The 18900-nt window shown below is 43.6% G+C and overlaps 1 protein-coding gene across 1 annotated transcript in view; it reads right to left on the reverse strand.

Annotated features, from left to right (window-relative positions):
* LOC138301028 (ATPase family AAA domain-containing protein 3-A) overlaps positions 1–18900 on the reverse strand; it is a 360997-nt gene that overhangs the window by 88676 nt on the left and 253421 nt on the right. Inside the window, exons 13-14 of the mRNA XM_069241050.1 lie at positions 15263–15333; positions 1105–1272 (exon numbers count right to left, since the gene is read on the reverse strand). Of these exons, the coding sequence (XP_069097151.1) occupies positions 1105–1272; positions 15263–15333 (239 nt within the window). The remainder of the gene's footprint in view (positions 1–1104; positions 1273–15262; positions 15334–18900) is intronic.

The raw sequence follows: 18900 nt of genomic DNA on the forward strand, positions 1-18900 counted from the left end.
TTTTGGAGATGAATGACAATAGTCTTTTGTCAATCGTCAAGCTTGTGCTATAGTTTTTCGAGCAAGGGCCTGTCGGAGTCTTCAGAGTTGGCTGTTGAGGCCAGTTTCGGGGCAGACTGAGTTGTCGGCACCGATCACTATTGGGACGCTGACAGGGCCTTCAGCTTTAGCACTAAAGTGCTCCTTTGGACTCGAAGACTGACCAGGATTGAACATATTGGCTGTATCCTGTCTTAGCTCTTAGCCTTGCTTTGATGTCAATACTCAGAACTGTGGCAGGGTGTGCAGGGACACAGTTTAAGGCAGTGGTGGCTTGTGCATAGAGGTACATAACCAAACTTCGTAGGGCAGTGTTCCAACTCAGCATGTGGTTAGTGTGTCAAGAGTACACATGACTTTCCATGCCATCTTGGTGTTTGGGTTGGTGTTAAGGGATGGGGACAGAATGCCAAATGTTTGGGCACTGGCGATTGAATGTGATTCAAAAGACCTCTTTGGACAAAAACAAGTTGTGAACATCTGAGCTCAAAACTAGATGGAAGGAGTATGCAGAGTCAGAGTAACTACAACCAAACATTCTATGAACAAAGAGTTCCAAACAAAGATACTGGCAAGCATCGCTTAACCTTAAAAAAAATGTAAGGAATATCATAACAAAGTGTTAGTGGTCCCAAAATGTTAGTGATCCCTTTGCCGAAGCAGTTGGATTTTAGATCCAAGATAAGCAGACAAGGTGCAGGCCCAAGAACACTGCTCCTAATAAATAAGCAAACACCTGCATGAAAACAGCCTAGATTATCAATATCAAGTCTGAGGTAAGCTGGGGAATGTGCCCTCTGTTCTACCACATCACCAACCTGTAACTTGTTAACACAAAAGGCCTCTTCAGAAACTCTTCAGGATCAGACTAAAGAAACCTGCAGTTCGGAAAGAGACGTCCCCTAGGTAAACACCTATATTAGGCATACTAGTTCTCACAAAGAAGGCAGCCTTTAACTCACTTCACTTATAAACCCTTATCTACTTGCAAAAATCTAAGGTCAAGGTAAGCAACCACCATCCTTCGGTGGACACATTATTCAGAGGTCCCAAGCAAGCACTTACTGTTTCCCTTCCGTGGCTGGCTGGAGCACATACTTGTCGAAGTAGAGCCTGACTAGTCGTTCCCGCTCAGGCAACTGTGGGAGAGCAAAGTTCACAATTTCATCAATTCTGTCATTGATGGCCCAGTCAAATTGTTCAGGTTGGTTACTGGCTAACACCAGCATAAATCTAGTAAGGATTAAAAAAAAAAAAAAAACATAACCAAGTTAAAAGTTGGTTTATATGCAAAATTTGGCGAATATACACGTGCAGCTTTGATAAAAACATAATTCCCATAAGCTCGCTATACAATCCTAATGTGGCAGTTTGGTTGCTGCAGTTGGAAGCGCGTGAGGGAGTGGATGGATGGATGTAGTTAATTTTGCAGATACACGTTGTAGAGCCAAACAAGTAAATGTTTTATGAGCTTCAGTCCCCTTGGTTAAATGATCTTCAAACAGATGCTTCAGACTGTGACTTCTAAAAAAAAAAAAAAAAAAAAAAAAACATAGGTTCTGCTACTTGCAAAGTAGCTTAATTCCCAACCAGTAGAGTCTTGTGCATGGGAGAGGGCTAGCGTCAATATCCAATCCAGGAAAGAACCATGCTGATGGACTAAAGTCATTTAAACTAGGAAACCCAAAGTGCCAAATGTCCTACTAGGAAAATTGGCCCTAGCCCCCCCTCCACACATACACACCTACGACTACAAAGGTTCCAGTGCACAATCTTCAAAATGAAGCAAGAAGAAAGCGAACCAGATGAGACAAACGCACAATTTCCTGTCCACCAACTATAAATTACTTGTAACTTCAGTTCTCCAGTATTGGTATCTTTCATAGATTCTCATGCTTGAATCATTCCCCATTGTCAAACCAGGAGTCCCACTGTACCATAATGTAGCAGTATGTATCCTCACCATAGGCCCCGGTGGCAACGAACAGCCACTTTAATAACATATCTATGTACTTTTTAAAAAAACAGGTCCAAACTTGAACTATGACCCAATCGGGAGACAGCACCCTCTAGAGCACTCCAAAAAGAGTCTGCATCCCTGCATGTGAATCGATGAAAGATACCAACACTAGAGAACTGAATTTACAGGTAAGTAATTCATTTTCTTCTCCAGTGTTGGATCTTTTATAGTCACATGCTTGAATCAGAATAGCAAGCAGTTACTATAAGTATGCTTTTGAGGCAATATAAATACCATTTGAGGATAGTGGGTAAGAAATCAATACAATATATATACACATTGCCTAAAATTAAGGTTTCAGATATGGAAAGACAGGTATGCAGATTAAAATAACATGATATTGAACTATACTTAAATACTAATATAAAAACCTCATGAGTAGAGGCTCACCTTATTGGAACAGATGACCTAACACCACCTGTCCTACAGCTGCATCACTATTGTGCTGTGATTCTAGGCAGCAGTGCTGCATGAATGTGTGGGTTCTCTTCCAAAGTGCAGCACGACAAATGTTCTCTAATGGCACTCCTGCAAACAGAGCAGCTGATTCCTTGGCTGTGAGTGGTTTATCATGGTTGAGCCACCTTTGAATGGCAAAACCTTGTCTGTTTTCAGTAGTTGGTCGATGTGCTCTATGAGGGCTAAACACCTGAAAAGGCATGACGCATGCATGCCTTTCACTAATGAAAGCAAGTGGATTTTAAAAGGCAAGCCAACGAACCAATGAAAGTGATTGATGTAACATGGGTGTGGTTATAAACCCAAAGAGAGATTACAACAGGGGACGGAGCGCTTTGCGCCCCCCACCTCTAAAAAAAAACCTCAGGGTACAACTATAGGAGACAGCATTATGACCAGTGGGTGCAGCTCTCAGTGCACCGCCCATGACTTATGGCATCAACGTACAAGAAATGCTTAAACACAATGTGCATACCATATAGTACAGGTATCAGCTGGAGAAGCCTCGAACCCTTAATGCTGGAGCTGATATTACAGAAGCGCTAGGCTGCAGTCAAAGCCCTCAATGTGTGGAAACCTTTTCCCTGCGTAGTGCCAGATGTCCAGGAATATTTGTGTAGCACTCTAGGTTTGCCTCCCCCTTAACCCCTTCGCTGCCAGGCCTTTTCCCCCCCCACAGGTGCCAGGCCTTTTTTTGGCTATATGGGGCAGTTCGCGCTTAGGCCCTCATAACGTTTTGTTCACATAAGCTACCCAAGCCAAATTGTAGAGGTACCCAGAGTTTGTGGGTTCCCCTGGAGGAGACCAAGAAATTAGCCAAAATACAGCAAATATTTCGTTTTTTTTTTTTTTTTTTTTAAACAATTAAAAAAGGGCTGCAGAAGAACGCTTGTGTTTTTTTTCCCCTGAGAATGGCATCAACAAAGGGTGTGCGGTGCTAAAATCACCGTCTTCCCAGCTTTCAGGAACAGGCAGACTTGAATCAGAAAAACTAATTTTTCAACAAAATTATGGCATTTTACTAGGACCATTTTTCATATTTTTTGTTCTTTTAGACTCCATCCAGTTAGTGACAGAAATGGGTGTGAAACCAATGCCCGATCCCAGACAGCTAAACATTTCTGAAAAGTAGACAACATTCTGAATTCAGCAAGGGGTCATTTGTGTAGACCCTACAAGGTTTTCCTACAGAAAATAACAGCTGAAATAAAAAAATATTGAAATTGAGGTGAGAAAAAAAAAACAGCCCTTTTCTCCTCCTTTTACTCTAACTTTTCCCTGTGATGTCAGATTTTCAAAAGTAATCTACTGTTACGTCGGCTGGTCTCTTCTGGTTGGGGGGGATATATAGAGCTTGTAGGTTCATCAAGAACCCTAGGTGCCCAGAGCCAATTAAAAAGCTGCACCTTGCAATGGGTTTTCATTGTATACTGGATATACAGCAATTCATTAGCTGAAATATGAAGAGTGAAAAATAGGTATCAAGGAAACCCTTGTATTTCCAAAATGGGCACAAGATAAGGTGTTGAGAAGAAGTGGTTATTTGCACATCTCTGAATTCTGGGGTGCCCATACTAGCATGTGAATTACAGGGCATTTCTCAAATAGACGTCTTTTTTACACACTGTCTTACATTTGGAAGGGGAAAATGTAGAGAAAGACAAGGGGCAATAACACTTATTCTGCTATTCTGTGTTCCCCCAAGTCTCCCAATAAAAATGATACCTCACTTGCGTGGGTAGGCCTAATGCCTGTAACAGGAATTGCAACATAGACACATCACATTTTTACAGTGAAATCTGACACGGTTTTTGGAAAGTGCCTAGCTGTGGATTTTAGCCTCTAGCTCAGCCGTCACCTAGGGAGGCCTACCAAACTTGTGCATTTATTTTTTAAAACTAGACACCTAGGGGAATCCAGGATGGGGTGACTTGTGGGGCTCTCACCAGGTCTGTTATCCGGAATCCTTTGCAAACCTCACAATTTGGGAAACAAAACACTTTTTCCTCACATTTCGATGACAGAAAGTTCTGGAATCTGAGAGAAACCACAAATTTCCTTCCACTCAGCAGTACCTCAAGTCTCCTGATAAAAATGGTACCTCACTTGTTAGGGAAGGACTTTTGCCCGCGATAGGAAATGCCCCAAAACACAACACTGACATCACATTTTCCCAAAGCAAACAGACCTGTTTTTTGCAAAGTGCCCAGCTGTGGATTTTGGCCTCTGGCTCAGCCGGCACCTAGGGAACCCTACCAAGCCTATGCATTTTTTAATACTAGACACCTAGGGGAATCCAAGATGGGGTAACTTGTGGGGGCTCTCACCAGGTTCTGTTACCCAGAATCCTTTGCAAATCTCAAAATGCAGCAAAACCCCCCCCACTTTTTTCCCCCTCACATTTCGGTGATAGAAAGTTCTGGAATCTGAGAGTAGCCACAAATTTCCTTCCACCCAGCATTCCCCCAAGTCTCCAGATAAAAATGGTACCTCACTTGTGTGGGTAGGCCTAGTGCCCGCGACAGGAAATGCCCCAAAAAACTATGTGGACGTATCAAAACTATCAAATACAAAACTACATGTTTTGCGGGGGTCACCTGCGTTTTTGGTCCTGGGTTCAGCAGCCATATAGGGAAACCTACCAAACCCAATCATTTCTGAAAACTAGACACCAGAGGGTGTCCAGCGAGGTGTGACTTGCGTGGATCCCCCAGTGTTTTCTTACCCAGAATTCTCAGCAAACATCAAATTTAACTAAAAAATAAATAAATCATTTTCCCCAATTTTCTGTGTGGGATCACCCCACTGGCACAACGTGCCCCTCAGTCTCCCGTTAAAAATGATACCTCACTTATGTAGGTGGGCCACGTGCCTGTGACAGGGAAGAGCCAAAAACATATTGAAAATGAAGGGGAACCAACGTGGGTCCAAAAGGGCAGTATGGAAAAAAAACATTTTTAGGCTGACAAGTGGGGTAGACTTTTGATCGTTATAGATGCAATAATGCTGAGTGGTAGGAATTTTGTGGATTCCTGCATATTCTGGAAGGTTTCATCACAAAAATGTGGGGAAAATGTGTGATTTCAAGCAAAGTTGGAGGTTTGCTGGGCATTGTGTGTAAGAAAATGGGGCAGGGGTGCTTGTGAAGCACACCACCCTGGACTCACCCAGATGTTTAGTTTTCAGATGTGTCTAGGTCTCGTAGATTTTTCTACATGGCAGTATCCCAAAGTCAAAAAAGTGCAGCCCTCACCATTCCAATTTTGAGAGCTAGACAAGCTCTCATGGCCCAAATGTAAAACCAAAACCCAAAATAATCAAATGTCCTCTTGCTTGCGGTGGGATAAGATGATTTAGTGTGCGGGGGAGAGATGAAAGAATGTTACCCCCTTCAGGTGGGGTGGGGGCATAACCATGCCCATAGCGGTGGCAGCCACCACCCCACTAATGTTTTTTTATTTTTATTCCCTGGAATCTAGTAGGGGGGCAGAAATGGGTTAAAATAAATGTGCCCCCTAGGAGAGCGACCCTTGCCTAAGGGGTCGCTCCCCTTTTTTTAAACTGTGGCAAAAAAAATACCTGGTGTTTAGTGGTTTCTGCCCTCCTTGGGGGCAGATTGGGCTAATGAAAATAGGCCAATCTGCCCCCCAAGGGGGGTGGGGGGCTGGAAGGGAAGAGAAACGGCCTAAAAACAACTCGTCTCCCCAGGGTAGTGACCCTTGCCTTAGAAGTTGTTCCCCTTATAACAGTAAACAAATAAAAATAAAATCACTGCGACCCTGCTGCAGGAATGCTCAGAGAGACATGAAAAGGGAAGGAAAAGCCTTTCCTTCCCTTTTCATGCCTCCCTGACCTCCCCTGCCCCGTACTGAGGAGAAACTAATCTGTTTCTAACCGGTTGCGATGGGAGGCGACCTCTTATGAGGTCAGCCCGCGATCACGTGCTGACGTCATTAGATGTCACTGGTGGGGGTAGTGGGTGGGGTGGGGGGCTGAAATGGGAAGCGATTCCCCTTCCAGCACTGCCCATGGGTGGGAATGGTGCAGGACGTAACGGGTACGTCCTCTGCACCCGAGCAGTGCTGCCCAGGATGTGACCGTTACGTCCCAGGCACCCAAGGGGTTAAAACAGGTTTCCAATAGACCGTTAAAGTCTTACAGCCCCCAGTACACATAACCGAGGGGCGTTTCAGGAGAAGAGGCAGATGATGGGCAGGCAGGGATGGGAAACCAGTGACCAAAAGGGAAGGGGCAGGATTCACCTCTCAGAGGTTTTGTTAAGCCCATTATGTACCAATGGAACCATTGAGAACTGGTTAACTTATCCTGAATGTCAACATGGAAGGAGGAGAAGAGATTAGCACGGTAAGTTTGTTTACAAGAGCTGTCTAGTCAGTATTGGGCTGGTCACGGAGTATGTTAAAAGCCGCCCTTTGTTTTCTACAGGCAACTGTGCTGGATAGGAGTAAAGCAGGAGCTGAGTGGATTGGTCATGGAAGGGCCTATTCTTTTTCAAGGAGAGAACTGCCCACGTTTTTGGATACTGAAAGATTTATGTACGATTGAATAGACCGATTAGGAAGACATCTACTTCCCCACCTGATTTTTTTTTTTTTTTTTTTAAACACATGAAATGTAAAAGCTTGGAACAGTGAAAAACAGAAATAACGCGGGGTGCACAGTCCATATTGTGAAGTACAGGATTCGACTGAAATAATGTACAGCCCAAGACACACGTGCAATAAATAGCCATTGATGTGGCCTAAGAAGCAGAGCACACAATATTCAGTGCATGAGCTACACAAGATACACACTAAGTAGAAATGCACAAAGAACACTTTCCCGAAACATTTGGTAGGGTGAATAGAACAGAGTGCGAAGCTCAAAATATACTACTTATGATTCATAACAATATAGATAAACATACATCAGTAAAGTGTACTCTATCACCTGTGGAGGACTTATTTGCAAAACATACACAAGTATACATTTACATAACAGCACTGAATACGTAACATGCATAGACGCTTATCCCTGTGTACCACAGTTAAGCCATTGGAGAAAGCAAATATAGACACACACATACAGAGGCCACAATACATTCACACACTTTCTATTCAGCTATACACTAGCATCGCTAATCCCTAACAACTTTTCTGTAATGCATTTCGCTTCACCAGAAGCTAAGACTCAACGACAAAAACAAGAAGCAAAGCTATGGTCCTCTTCAGGACATCCTAACACCGAGACCCACAATACAAATGCACACTATTCTATCCAACCTTTCCCACAGACTGACTTAGTTATCTGGGGTACAAAGTGCAATACTAGGCCCACTTAAATACAATATATGAACTCAAAGCACACAGGCAGAAAACAAAATATGTATGGTAAACGTCCTTGTTACATGCAGATAATAAATAGCATTTATACAAACAGGGACTGGCACAGCAAACACATAATTGATGTATGCATCCAACACGAGCAGAAGGCAAAATTGCAACCACAGCTTTCAATAGTCGAACAATAAACAGCATTTGTCTACATACATTTATCAATCACAGAAAACACAAAGCATGCATATGCACAGCCTGCGGCACATGAGTTCAATGTAATTACTGGTCAACAATTTTATATGATAATTAGTCTATCAACAAGTTATGCATGCAACCAATGCCTTCCATGCATATAGTGTGAATATCAACAGCATGCCTATACTGTGTTTAATATACGAACAAGATATTTATCTTTGGCAATCATCTTTCTGGTGGTACTCTATCTACTTGCAGATTTCCTCACCATTATAATATACTCAGACACTAGTCTGTAAACTCTGCAGTAAGTTCTTCCACGCCAGTAGGTAGCCTTTGTCACCACTGCAGCAGGCACCATCCAGACATGGCCACACCGGACCCATACCATGCCACCCTGGCGCCCTATCTTTTTTCCGAGCCCCTAGAGGCAGTGTCCGTGCTAGCAGTAATTCAACAGTGCTTATACAGTACAACATTATAATTTGGATCCTTGTTTATGTGAGTAAGTATGGCCATTTCCAGGAAAGGGGAGGCTGGCAGGATTGGTGCAGTATCTGCAGGTAGATACAGTCTTCACCAGAAAAATTGTTACGGGGGTTAATAACTTGTTCTTCTCATACATACTTCTAGAAGCAGATTCCTCTACATTAAAGCAGACAACACAGCGTTGCCCCCAACCCCTAACCTGTAAACAGATTCCTATGTAGCTGCACAGGTTATTTCTGAGATAGACATGCCCCAGGACAACGTCAAAATATTCATCTTTGCCCTGCTAAATTGAGCTTCAATATCTTCTGGGGCTCACTTTTTGCAACAGCTCTTAATACAAAGAGCAATCCACCTGGATAGACTCCTCTTTTGGTCAGCTTAGCCATTCTTGTTGCCTACAAACCCAAAGAAGAGCTGATCATGGTGTTGAAAATCTCTTTTTTTTGTTAAAATAAAAGTGGACTGTTTCGTGAAAGATACATCTTATGTAACCTCTCCCTCACCTTTGTGGGGTGCGGTGGGGGAAAGAAAGTAGATAGGGTGACATATTATGGCATTACAACCTCTGGCCTTACTTCTCAACACCAGCTTGTCTGGATGTGAAAGGGGGTTGGACATGGAGCGGTTGCACCACACTGACATGCTGAGCAGACATGATGGTCATGAAAAACTCAGTCTTCATCGCCAAAACGCCATGATTAGACACTGTGTATCGGGTTCAGATGAAGCCTCCATCAAGAAAGTCAGAATCAAGTTCAGAACCAAGTTCAGGTCCCACAGAGGCATAAAGAAAGTGACAAGGAACCAAATTACAGAAATTTAAAAAACGAACGGGCACTTTAATATAGAGGACTGATCTGGCAAGCAAAAGAAGGCTGATAAAGCTGAAACATATCCTTGAATTACGCCCACTATGCAATATTGCTGGTGCAAAGAAAGGGCAAAGCACAATTGATCAGAAGGATGTGTTTTCAGGGAGTCAAATACCACCACTGTGCAGCAGGAAACAAAACTGTTCTACTGCCCAGCATAGCCCGTATTAGTGGAAGGGAAGCATCCTTCTAGGATAACATCTACCACCTCTAGCGGCAGATGACCGATCCCAAATGTCAACATTCAATCTCCAGGCATGAACATGGAGGCTCTGGAGGTTGAGGTGCAACACTTGTCCCTTCAACTGTAAGACAAAGTCAGCCTTGAGCAGGAGCATTAAGGGGGATTGGTGGCAGATACAGTTATAGGATGTCTGCATACCATACACTTCATGTCCAGTCCAGAACTAACCATAATCAATTATACACAGCTGTGATGCAAAAGCCTCAAATTTAGAGGGAATTGGAGGAAATGCTCATGGAAAGGGAAACTTCCACATCAAATAAAATGCATCCTGAAGTATCCTCACAAAGGAAACTGCAGGCAGTATGCATTCTCGCTGGAGTGGAGTCCCAGAAGGTACAGAATGACTACCATCTTCAGGTGGAGACAACACATATGCCAGCAAGATGGCAGACTCAGGCTGCCTGCTCGAAAGTTGGCAACCAGTCAGATCCAGTGCACCTGACCTAATCTAACAACTTCAATGCTTCTGGTAGGAGGTCAAGAATCCACCCTGCATTGTTTATGTACATATAACATTGCAGCTGTGTTGTCCAGGTGGACCTGCATAGACCGACCAGGAAAGGAAAGGGAGGGAAGGGAAGGCCTTCAGGGCCTGGAAATCTGCTGCAGTTTTAGTATGTTGATACGACATATGTAATCTGCTGGAGACCAGCGACTTCGGCTCTCCAATTCCTCCAGCTGGGCAACCCATCCTAAGGTAGAAGCATTTATCACCACTGCTGATGGTGAGCAGAAGGACTTGCCACTGGACATGATTTCCTCCACCGAGCACCACTGGAGACCTGGGGGAGTCCAGGTGGATCCTGATGACGTCAGTCAGCTCGCTCCCTATTAGAAAGATTGCAGATGGAGATCCTACGGGGAAGCCTTCTATTAATGTGTATGAGTGACCAACAGTATGGAAGAAACCAGCAGGCAAAGAACAGTCAGGGCTAGAAACCGAGCCCCTACCCAAATATCAGTATCATATCCCAAATCATTTGGGGAGGATTCAAAGCTCTGAGTACCGACCCCTTTGAACAAGGGGGACCAAGAGGGCCCTAGGTTTTACTTATGAAGACAGATTGGGAAGTCAAAGTTGAACAGGAGTTATGCGACGTTCCAGTGTTCTGACACCAGCTGCGGTGACCACTCCATGAGTAGCCATTTGTCCAGGTAAGGGAATAGAGGTTCCCAGCCTCTGCAGATGTGCCACAACCACAGGCATCACCTTGGTGAAGGACCCTGCATGTCGATGTTAATCCAAACAGAAGGATTACAAGCTGGTAGTATGTGGAGCCTGCCACAAAACGCAAGTACCACCTGTGCGACTGCAGGATTGCTATATGGAAGTACATGTGCTGCAAATTAAGACACCATTCAATCAGTGGCTGTTCCTTCACAGGGAAAAATTCAAGATGCTTAGCCAAGACCCTGAGGTTCAGGTTAAGAAGAAAACGCCATCCTCATAGGCACAGGGAAGCAACAAGAGTAACATTCCTATCCAATATCCTGGCTGGAACTAACTCCAATGCCCCTTTCTGCACTAAGGTCTTGCCCTCCTGCTGGAAGCGACAATGCTTGTCCTACTGGGCAGGTGGAACATGGGACTGCGAGTGGGAACTGTTGAAAGGGAAGAGTATGGTCCGTCTGTATAATCAGTAGAACCCACTGGCCCACTGAGATGGCCTGACAGACCTTTAAATGGTGCGCTACCATTTCCCACAAAGGCTGAACGGGATACCCTTTGGGAATACTAAAGCAACTTCCTGGGTGGTTTTGGAGGGTAGGAGGACAAGGAGAAGGGCCTTTGGGCCTGTTTGCCTCAATCTGTCAGGGCCGCTGTACTGATTCAGGAGCTTGTTTGGCTGCAGGACCGGCTGGTGTTGAAAAAATGGCAACTCTTTAGGGTGGTCACGAAGCTTGTAGTAATGCTTGGTAAGGAATGCCGGACTCAAAAATCCCCTGTTGCCCAATCTTGTTTAAACTTCAAGGCCAAAATCGCCTTTTTGGCAAAAAAAGCAAACCTCATCAAAGGATATGTCCATAAGTTGGCCTGGAAATTCCCCCCAAAAGAAACAGTCAATGATCAAGGATTAATGACTGATGGAGACAAAAGATCCCATTGCCGTGGCAGTTGAATCTATCTAATACAGATCTGCTTTTAAGATCTATATTGCCAAGAACTGTCCAACCATACCTCTGATAAACTGACCTTGAGATGGTCCGCGAGGCTCTGAGTCACTGTCTGTTTCATTTCTCATAGATTGGGTGTACCTGTCCAAAAGGAAAGTAGAGTTCATTGACATGAGTGCCAGATTCACTGAGGAGAACACTTTCTTACTCTTGGCCTCTAACAGCTTAGGCTGTTAGTTTGGAGGCGCATTGGGGAAGGAGCCAGGGTTTTGCTTCATGCAGGAATACAGCTGCATTACGAGTTTTACGGCTAATTATGGGAATGTAGAGTACGAGAAAACAGGATCCTGCGGTGCCTGCTGATATCGGAGGACAATCTTCTGGCAAAAATGTGGGCCGTTTAAAGGGAGCAACTCTTCCGAGGTAGCACAATTGTACTGGAGGATCTCCAGTAAGAGGATTGTCTTGTTTTCCTTTATTAACAGACAGTTCTAGCACCTCCTTTGACTTTTAGATCAATTTACATATTGCTGTTCCTCCGCTATGGTGGTTCAGAAAGCAAAAAAAACAAAAACAATCGAACTGGAATGCAGCCCTGCGTAATTTTACACATTCCACCTATCACTTTATTGTTTTTTTCTGGCCATTTCCATCTAAAGCACATTATTCGAACTCACTGCAAACTTCAGATTGTAGTGGAAATCGCACCACTAAGGAAGTAGAAAGAAAGGCCAAAGACGTTTCACAAACATCATCTGACAGGTGTAGGTGTGACAGGAAAAAAGCCCAGTAAAGCGCTCTGCCATTATGTGTCCTTTCTGAAAAGGACGCAAGATTCAGAAATTGAATTTGACAGCACCCGTGAGTACTCTAACTTCGTAGTCACACACAGAGCTGCAGCAGACAGAAGGTGGTCCAGAGGATGCAACAGACTGGATGAAGATACATCAGGACATACACTTCAACTGGCTACCCAGTGTGCAGGAGAATCGGCCTTCAGCAGCCAATTGACAGAGGTTGGGAAAGCCCAGTAACAGCTGCCGCCAGGCATGCAAGATAAAGGGGCAGCAGAAACAAAGGTTAGGATTCTGGACCTTCTGCCTAGCCAGCCTTCTCAAGCCCTCAGGGGAGAACTCTGCAGTGTCACTAGCTTGAGCATATGGGCAAACATATTATAATATGGGCTCCGCAGAAGCTATAAACATATTATAATATGGGCTCCGCAGAAGCTATAAACATATTATAAGAGTCTGAAGCTGTGTATTGGCCAGTGAGGTGCCTAAGCCCAGCCATCAAGCCTCACACTACAAGTTTACAATCTAGTTCGTTTACAGCTTAGATGGGTTACCCATATAATGGCTTTGCAAACAAAACAAGCATATAAACTACTACACACTACCTTTCGAAACATGGCTCGCAGCTCTACATTAGGCTAACAGCACCAGGGAAGACACTTGTGTCACAATACATCTCTCGCTGGTGCTACCATGCAATCAGGGGAGATTTAGCTGGTCAAGAGAGATGCTTTGCTAAGAGATATATCATGCGGACAACAGGACTGAGAGAGGATGGTTCTCTCAAAGGGACGGATGCCACCTTACGTTTTTTTAGAACCTGCAAATAAGGCCCCGAGACAAGGGGGATATCTAGAACTGTAATACAGTCTAACATGCAGTAACTGAAGACGTCTGTTTGAGCCCAAGAGTTACATTTCACTCTAGAAGATGTGTATGATGGTAAAAGAGATGCTAGCTTGCGTTGGAAGTACAGGGAGTGTGCAGAACAACCTTCAAAGGTAAGTTGTGACACTTCACACGGGTCCAGCATGAAGTGCCTTGAGAGTTGCCTCATTACACTAATACTCACAAGGTTGTTTTATTTAGTAGGAGAGTGGTCCAAAGTTTAACAATGATCCTTTCTAAGTGATACACCAGTACTATAGGATGAAGCAAGCACAGCCTAAACAGGATGAATGATAAAAGGCCTAAAAATGTTGCTAGTCATAATGCAGAGATAATCTGCCATCATTTAGTACCCTCACAACCTTTCCCGGATCCTCCCCCCCACCCCGACCAAAGTTAAAATTTGCATTTTGACGAAATAAAATAAAAATAGAAAGCCCAAATTAGCTTCCTAATGAGCTTCTCGTCTTCCCATTGTCGTGTCTCTGCAGCGACTGCTGCGCTCAGCTTAATGGGGCATTAAAGCCTGACATTCCCATTTCATAGCAGCCACCGGAATACCTCCGTCATCTTCTGCCATCTGTTTAACAGCAGAGCCAAGCGCAGATGCCACGTGGGTGCCTGCAAGGTCACAATATCCTGCACTGCACTGCACTTGTAGGCAACGGGGAGAGAGTGGCATGGAGCTGGCCTCAATCCTTTCAGGACTGTCCTGTCAGCAATTCTCCTCATTCCCTACAGGAAGCATCAGCCTTTGTGCTAGCCGGACTTTCAGCAAGACAACAATGCTTGGTGGAGCTTCTGTGTTTAAACAGGCTGTCTTCACTCGCTCCTGCTTCCTTAGCGCCACCGTCAAGCAAGGCTCCCACAAACCTCTCTAGCGGTCTATTATCTATGTTTCTAGCTCGTCTGTCAATCCGGATAACTAGCTAAAAATCATCATATTTACGTTTCTATCCATCATCCCTGACAGCAGCAGGCCAGGGAAACGCCAAAGACTGAGCCAGGGAAGGAGAGAAAATCAGAAAAGCAGCAGGTGGGAGACAGTGATAACAAGAAGGGATGGAGATACGGATCCTAGATACACAGGGACTGAGAGACTCTAGTAGTACTATATCAGCTCAGGAAACACGAGACACAGGACAACATGATTGAGAACAAGGCAATAAGAGGATAAATGTGTCTCAAGTAGCAGAAATCAAGAACGTGTGGCAACAATTAGTTCATTAGAGCCTAGGAACAATTACACCCACACAAGCAACGAGAAGGCACAAGAACTGCATTACGAACACCATTACACATTCATTCAGGTCACTTTTAAAAACACATGATCTACTTTAGCTGTTGAAAGGATAGACTACAGCCCTCACAGATAACAAGACAATTATTGCTCATAAAGGATTTGTTGAAGAGTCCCAAGATCACAAATCTCCACCCACCCGCCCCCTTGGAAAACCACCACTCAGACAAAGCTCCTTCCCTTCCTAGATAAACACACAATTGACACTGCTTTCAGAGACCAAGGAACAGGTACATGCTGAGCTATACACAAATCAAAACGTGTCTATTCTACACACCTCAACATACCTCAGACCTTTTGAACACATTTCCATCACTGGTCTGTCGCACCACAGAAAAGCACATTCCCCCTGCAGGTCCCTCACACCACCCTGCATGTGAGACCCACACTATTCTGCTTGCAAAACCCATTCCATTCTGCATACATGCATCTATCCAGCTCCTGCATACCATCGCTCAGACGTCTTTACACACCTGTGACTCACACGTGTCAATGCAAACCTTACTTGTTGCTTTGCTCCCCTGTCCGATACAAGAAGGCATTCAGTGTTGCTCGAAGGTCTTCGCTGATCTTTTCCTGCAATGAGAAACCCCACAAAACAGCATTAGGAGACTGAGGTTGGACACCAGGCATCAAGGAATGGAGAAAGGTCTTAGCATGAAGCCCATTGAGGGCTCCATTGCCAACATCAAATCAGAGAGAACTAGTGAAGCGTGAGACAGACAACCAGGTATTTAAATTTGTAAACCACAAGTTTAGCCACTGTCTGTCCCTTTCCATAACATTTGTTTAAAATGACTGAAGGACCCCAATAACTTAGTAATGATAGTGACAACTTCTGACATAAAACCAGCCTCAAAAGCCCTGGCACCGCTGAAACCTGCTAATAATGTTCTCCCAGCCACCTTTAATGTGCCCGGTCAGTGGTAGGCCTAATAGTAGTCGGCAAATAGAGAGTGCAGTGAGACCATTTATGACCTGCAGATGGACAGCGCGCACCAAATTAATCCAAACTCATTGATTTCTACCCAACCTAACACCAGACAATGTTCAGCCCCAGCCTTCGCAGCTGCCAACATGTTTTTTCTACAATAATTTGAGAAACATACTATGTAGTGAGAGCGTGATATCTTCCTTCAACTTTCTGGAGAGAATCACTAGAAGAAAAAAAATTGGCACCGCCCTCCAAATGTTATATTTTCTCACAAGTATTAAATCAAATGGCAAATACTCTGATCAAACTAATACTAAGCAGTGGAGCTTGCAACCATTTACAAAAACGAATGTAAAACAGATATTAGTATATTAATTGATTGTGATAATTTTAAAGCTATCAAAATAAATATACACAATGCAAAACATTGTAAAGTACTTCAGTGATTCAACGGAGTTAGAAGGTGGATGCATCCTAAAGGGAAAGCACAAAAACTATGCTGCTTGCTTTTTTTGTTCAAGCAAATCTAGAAGAGAGGATGTCTGTTTAGAGTACCCACGAAACGGCGTTGGCCATTATTTCCTGTGATTCTTCTCTCATTAACATATTTAACAATTCAAACAGTGGAATGATGCTGCTTCTGAAGTTAAAGGCACATTTGTCTAGTACATTTTTGAATTCCTATTTAAGTTTTACACAGCATTCTTACACTGAACAAACTAATACAATGCTTTAGGTGTGCAACATGATTCGGAAATTAGCAAAATAGGTAGTTCGGATGCGAGAAGGTCGGGGTTAAGCAACAATAAACAAAACACTTACGTCTAATTATCAATTTGTCTATACATATCAGATACTTGTGAAGTGGGCAAGGGAGTTCAGTCCTCTTTGCCAAAGCATTTCTATCACGGACAACATGTTGTGGCCCATCAGACTGAATACTGTTGCCATAGAGCTAGGTGGACCTCATAAAGACTGATAACTATGTGTGATCCAGTCCAGGACTTGTTGAAATGTAATAAGAATGATGCTTCTCTTCAGTATATGCTCTTTAACTGGTCATCGATGAAAAACACCTAACCAGCAGCTCAGCTGGCGTGAACACCGCCACTCTGCCAACTGTATTCCGTACTCAATAGGCACCTCTCTCTAGCACTACGAAGAAAACTCCTCTCGCAACAACTTATCACACTGTTCCTTCCTTCGAACCAACTCTTGGATCTGATGTGGGTCTATTACAAACAACGACAGATATGTGGAAAAGCCACGCTTTATCCCACAAGCAGACACTAGTGCAAACGTCTCTGTCGGACGGCTACTGGAAAATGCACTGACATAATGCAAATAGCATCGAATTGGCCTGCAGGGCAACCAGGTCAAGTGTGGGCATGTTGTAAGGTCTAGTGGACCCGTTTTTACCTTTTATTTCCCTGTTATCATTAAATGTAAATATAGGAGTCCTGGTACTCACTCTCCAGCGCACCGGTTTCCTCCTGAAAACCGTTGGCACTCTCATTAAACGTATTGCAGCAGAAAAGTGAAGTTCCTCTTCCCTTTCAAATGAAAGGAGTGCAGATAGTCAGTACCAGCAGTAACTGACGATTTAAAGCACTGCCTGACAGTGCCACAAACACTGCAGCAAGCGCAATTGCATGCAGAATCTGTTACCTTGCAAAAGATATATACAGCATGTCTTCACAAGTTCAAAACTGCTCCGAGTTGCAAATGTGGGCCACTTTTTATTGTCTGGCCTGACAGCGCAGATGTCGCCAGACAAATATGTGAGGATCACTAAAGGGGACCTTGGCTGCACCCCCATGTTAGGAGCCAGGGGTATATGTTCTGGTAGGACAGAAGTGCGCTTCGACGAAAAAAAAGTGCTGGCCCACCACACTGCTGTGATGTTTATGTCTGGCTTGAAAGTGCAACTCACACTTGACCTTTTAAATGTAATCAATATTATTTTACAGTTCTTAGCTTCTACAAATATATATATATATATATATATATATATATATATATATATATATGCATTCCCATGCTATTTGCAATGCTTCACATTACCAGACAACATCCCTTTAAAACTAGACCTATTGGGATTGCTAATGCTTGTTTAGCTATTTGACTGATTTACTAATGAGGAGCACTTTTGTTTTGGTGCCCAGGCCTTTCTGACCCTAAAACACGGATACATTCCTGGATAACTGGGCTCTATGCATCATCTTAAACTATGACTTAACACCAGATGCACCTGATCTAACTAAACATTGTGCAGCTGCTTCTCTGCAGGCAGCTTTTTAATGTGTCCATGTTCAATCTTCTCCATTTTCACACTGACTCCGTGCTCCTGGTCAATGATCAGCTGGCTCCTCCCTCCTGTCTTGTATGAAAGCGTTTGACAAAGGGAAATTACTATGATTGATCTCAAAAGATTGCATACTCCATTCCTTACTCTTTCATAGAGTAGTATTTAAGTGGCTATGTTCACCTTGTATTACTAAGGTTCAAAATAGTAACATTTTTAAACTTAGCCATTTCTGAATACCATTATCTAAACAAAAGTTAAAAAAACAAAACAAAAAAAAAACGTAAGATGAAGCAGCATTCACACTTTTCAGAATCAAAGAAAAGTAGATTACATTTTTTAACGCTTCAGGTAGATTCGACAGTAACGCAAAATCTGCTAGTCAATCAAAAATATTATTCATATTGACTAATCACTGAATCTTAAATACTAAAGCGATAAGGTGCTACATTTAAAATGCTAATTCATTTCATTACAAGAGTATACGGAAGTCACATTCTGGTGTTTTTAAAATCAAGGTGAGCTTCTAAAAATGTGGGACATCATATCCCTTTTTTTCCACCAACATGTTAAAATGTCACATGGCATTGCCAGCATTAAGTCTGGAAATCAGTGACTGGTGTCAAATCAAATCAAATCATGGTTTGCAAGGCGCAACTACTCACACGTAAGGGTCTTTAGGCGCTAATGGAGTTTTGCCCTCTGAGTTTCAGTTGAAGAGCCAGGTCTTAAGGTCCTTCCTGAATTGAGGTAGCGACGGAGACTGCCTGAGGTACAGGAGCAGGGTGTTTCAGCTCTTTGCCATGAGGTAGGTGAAGGATCTTCTACCAGCCGAGGTCTTCCAAATGCGGGGTACGGTGGCCAGTGCCTGCTGAGCGGAAAGGTCTGGTGGGGGAGGGAGTAG

Source organism: Pleurodeles waltl, chromosome 6, assembly GCF_031143425.1.
Source record: "Pleurodeles waltl isolate 20211129_DDA chromosome 6, aPleWal1.hap1.20221129, whole genome shotgun sequence".
Classification (NCBI taxonomy): domain Eukaryota; kingdom Metazoa; phylum Chordata; class Amphibia; order Caudata; family Salamandridae; genus Pleurodeles; species Pleurodeles waltl.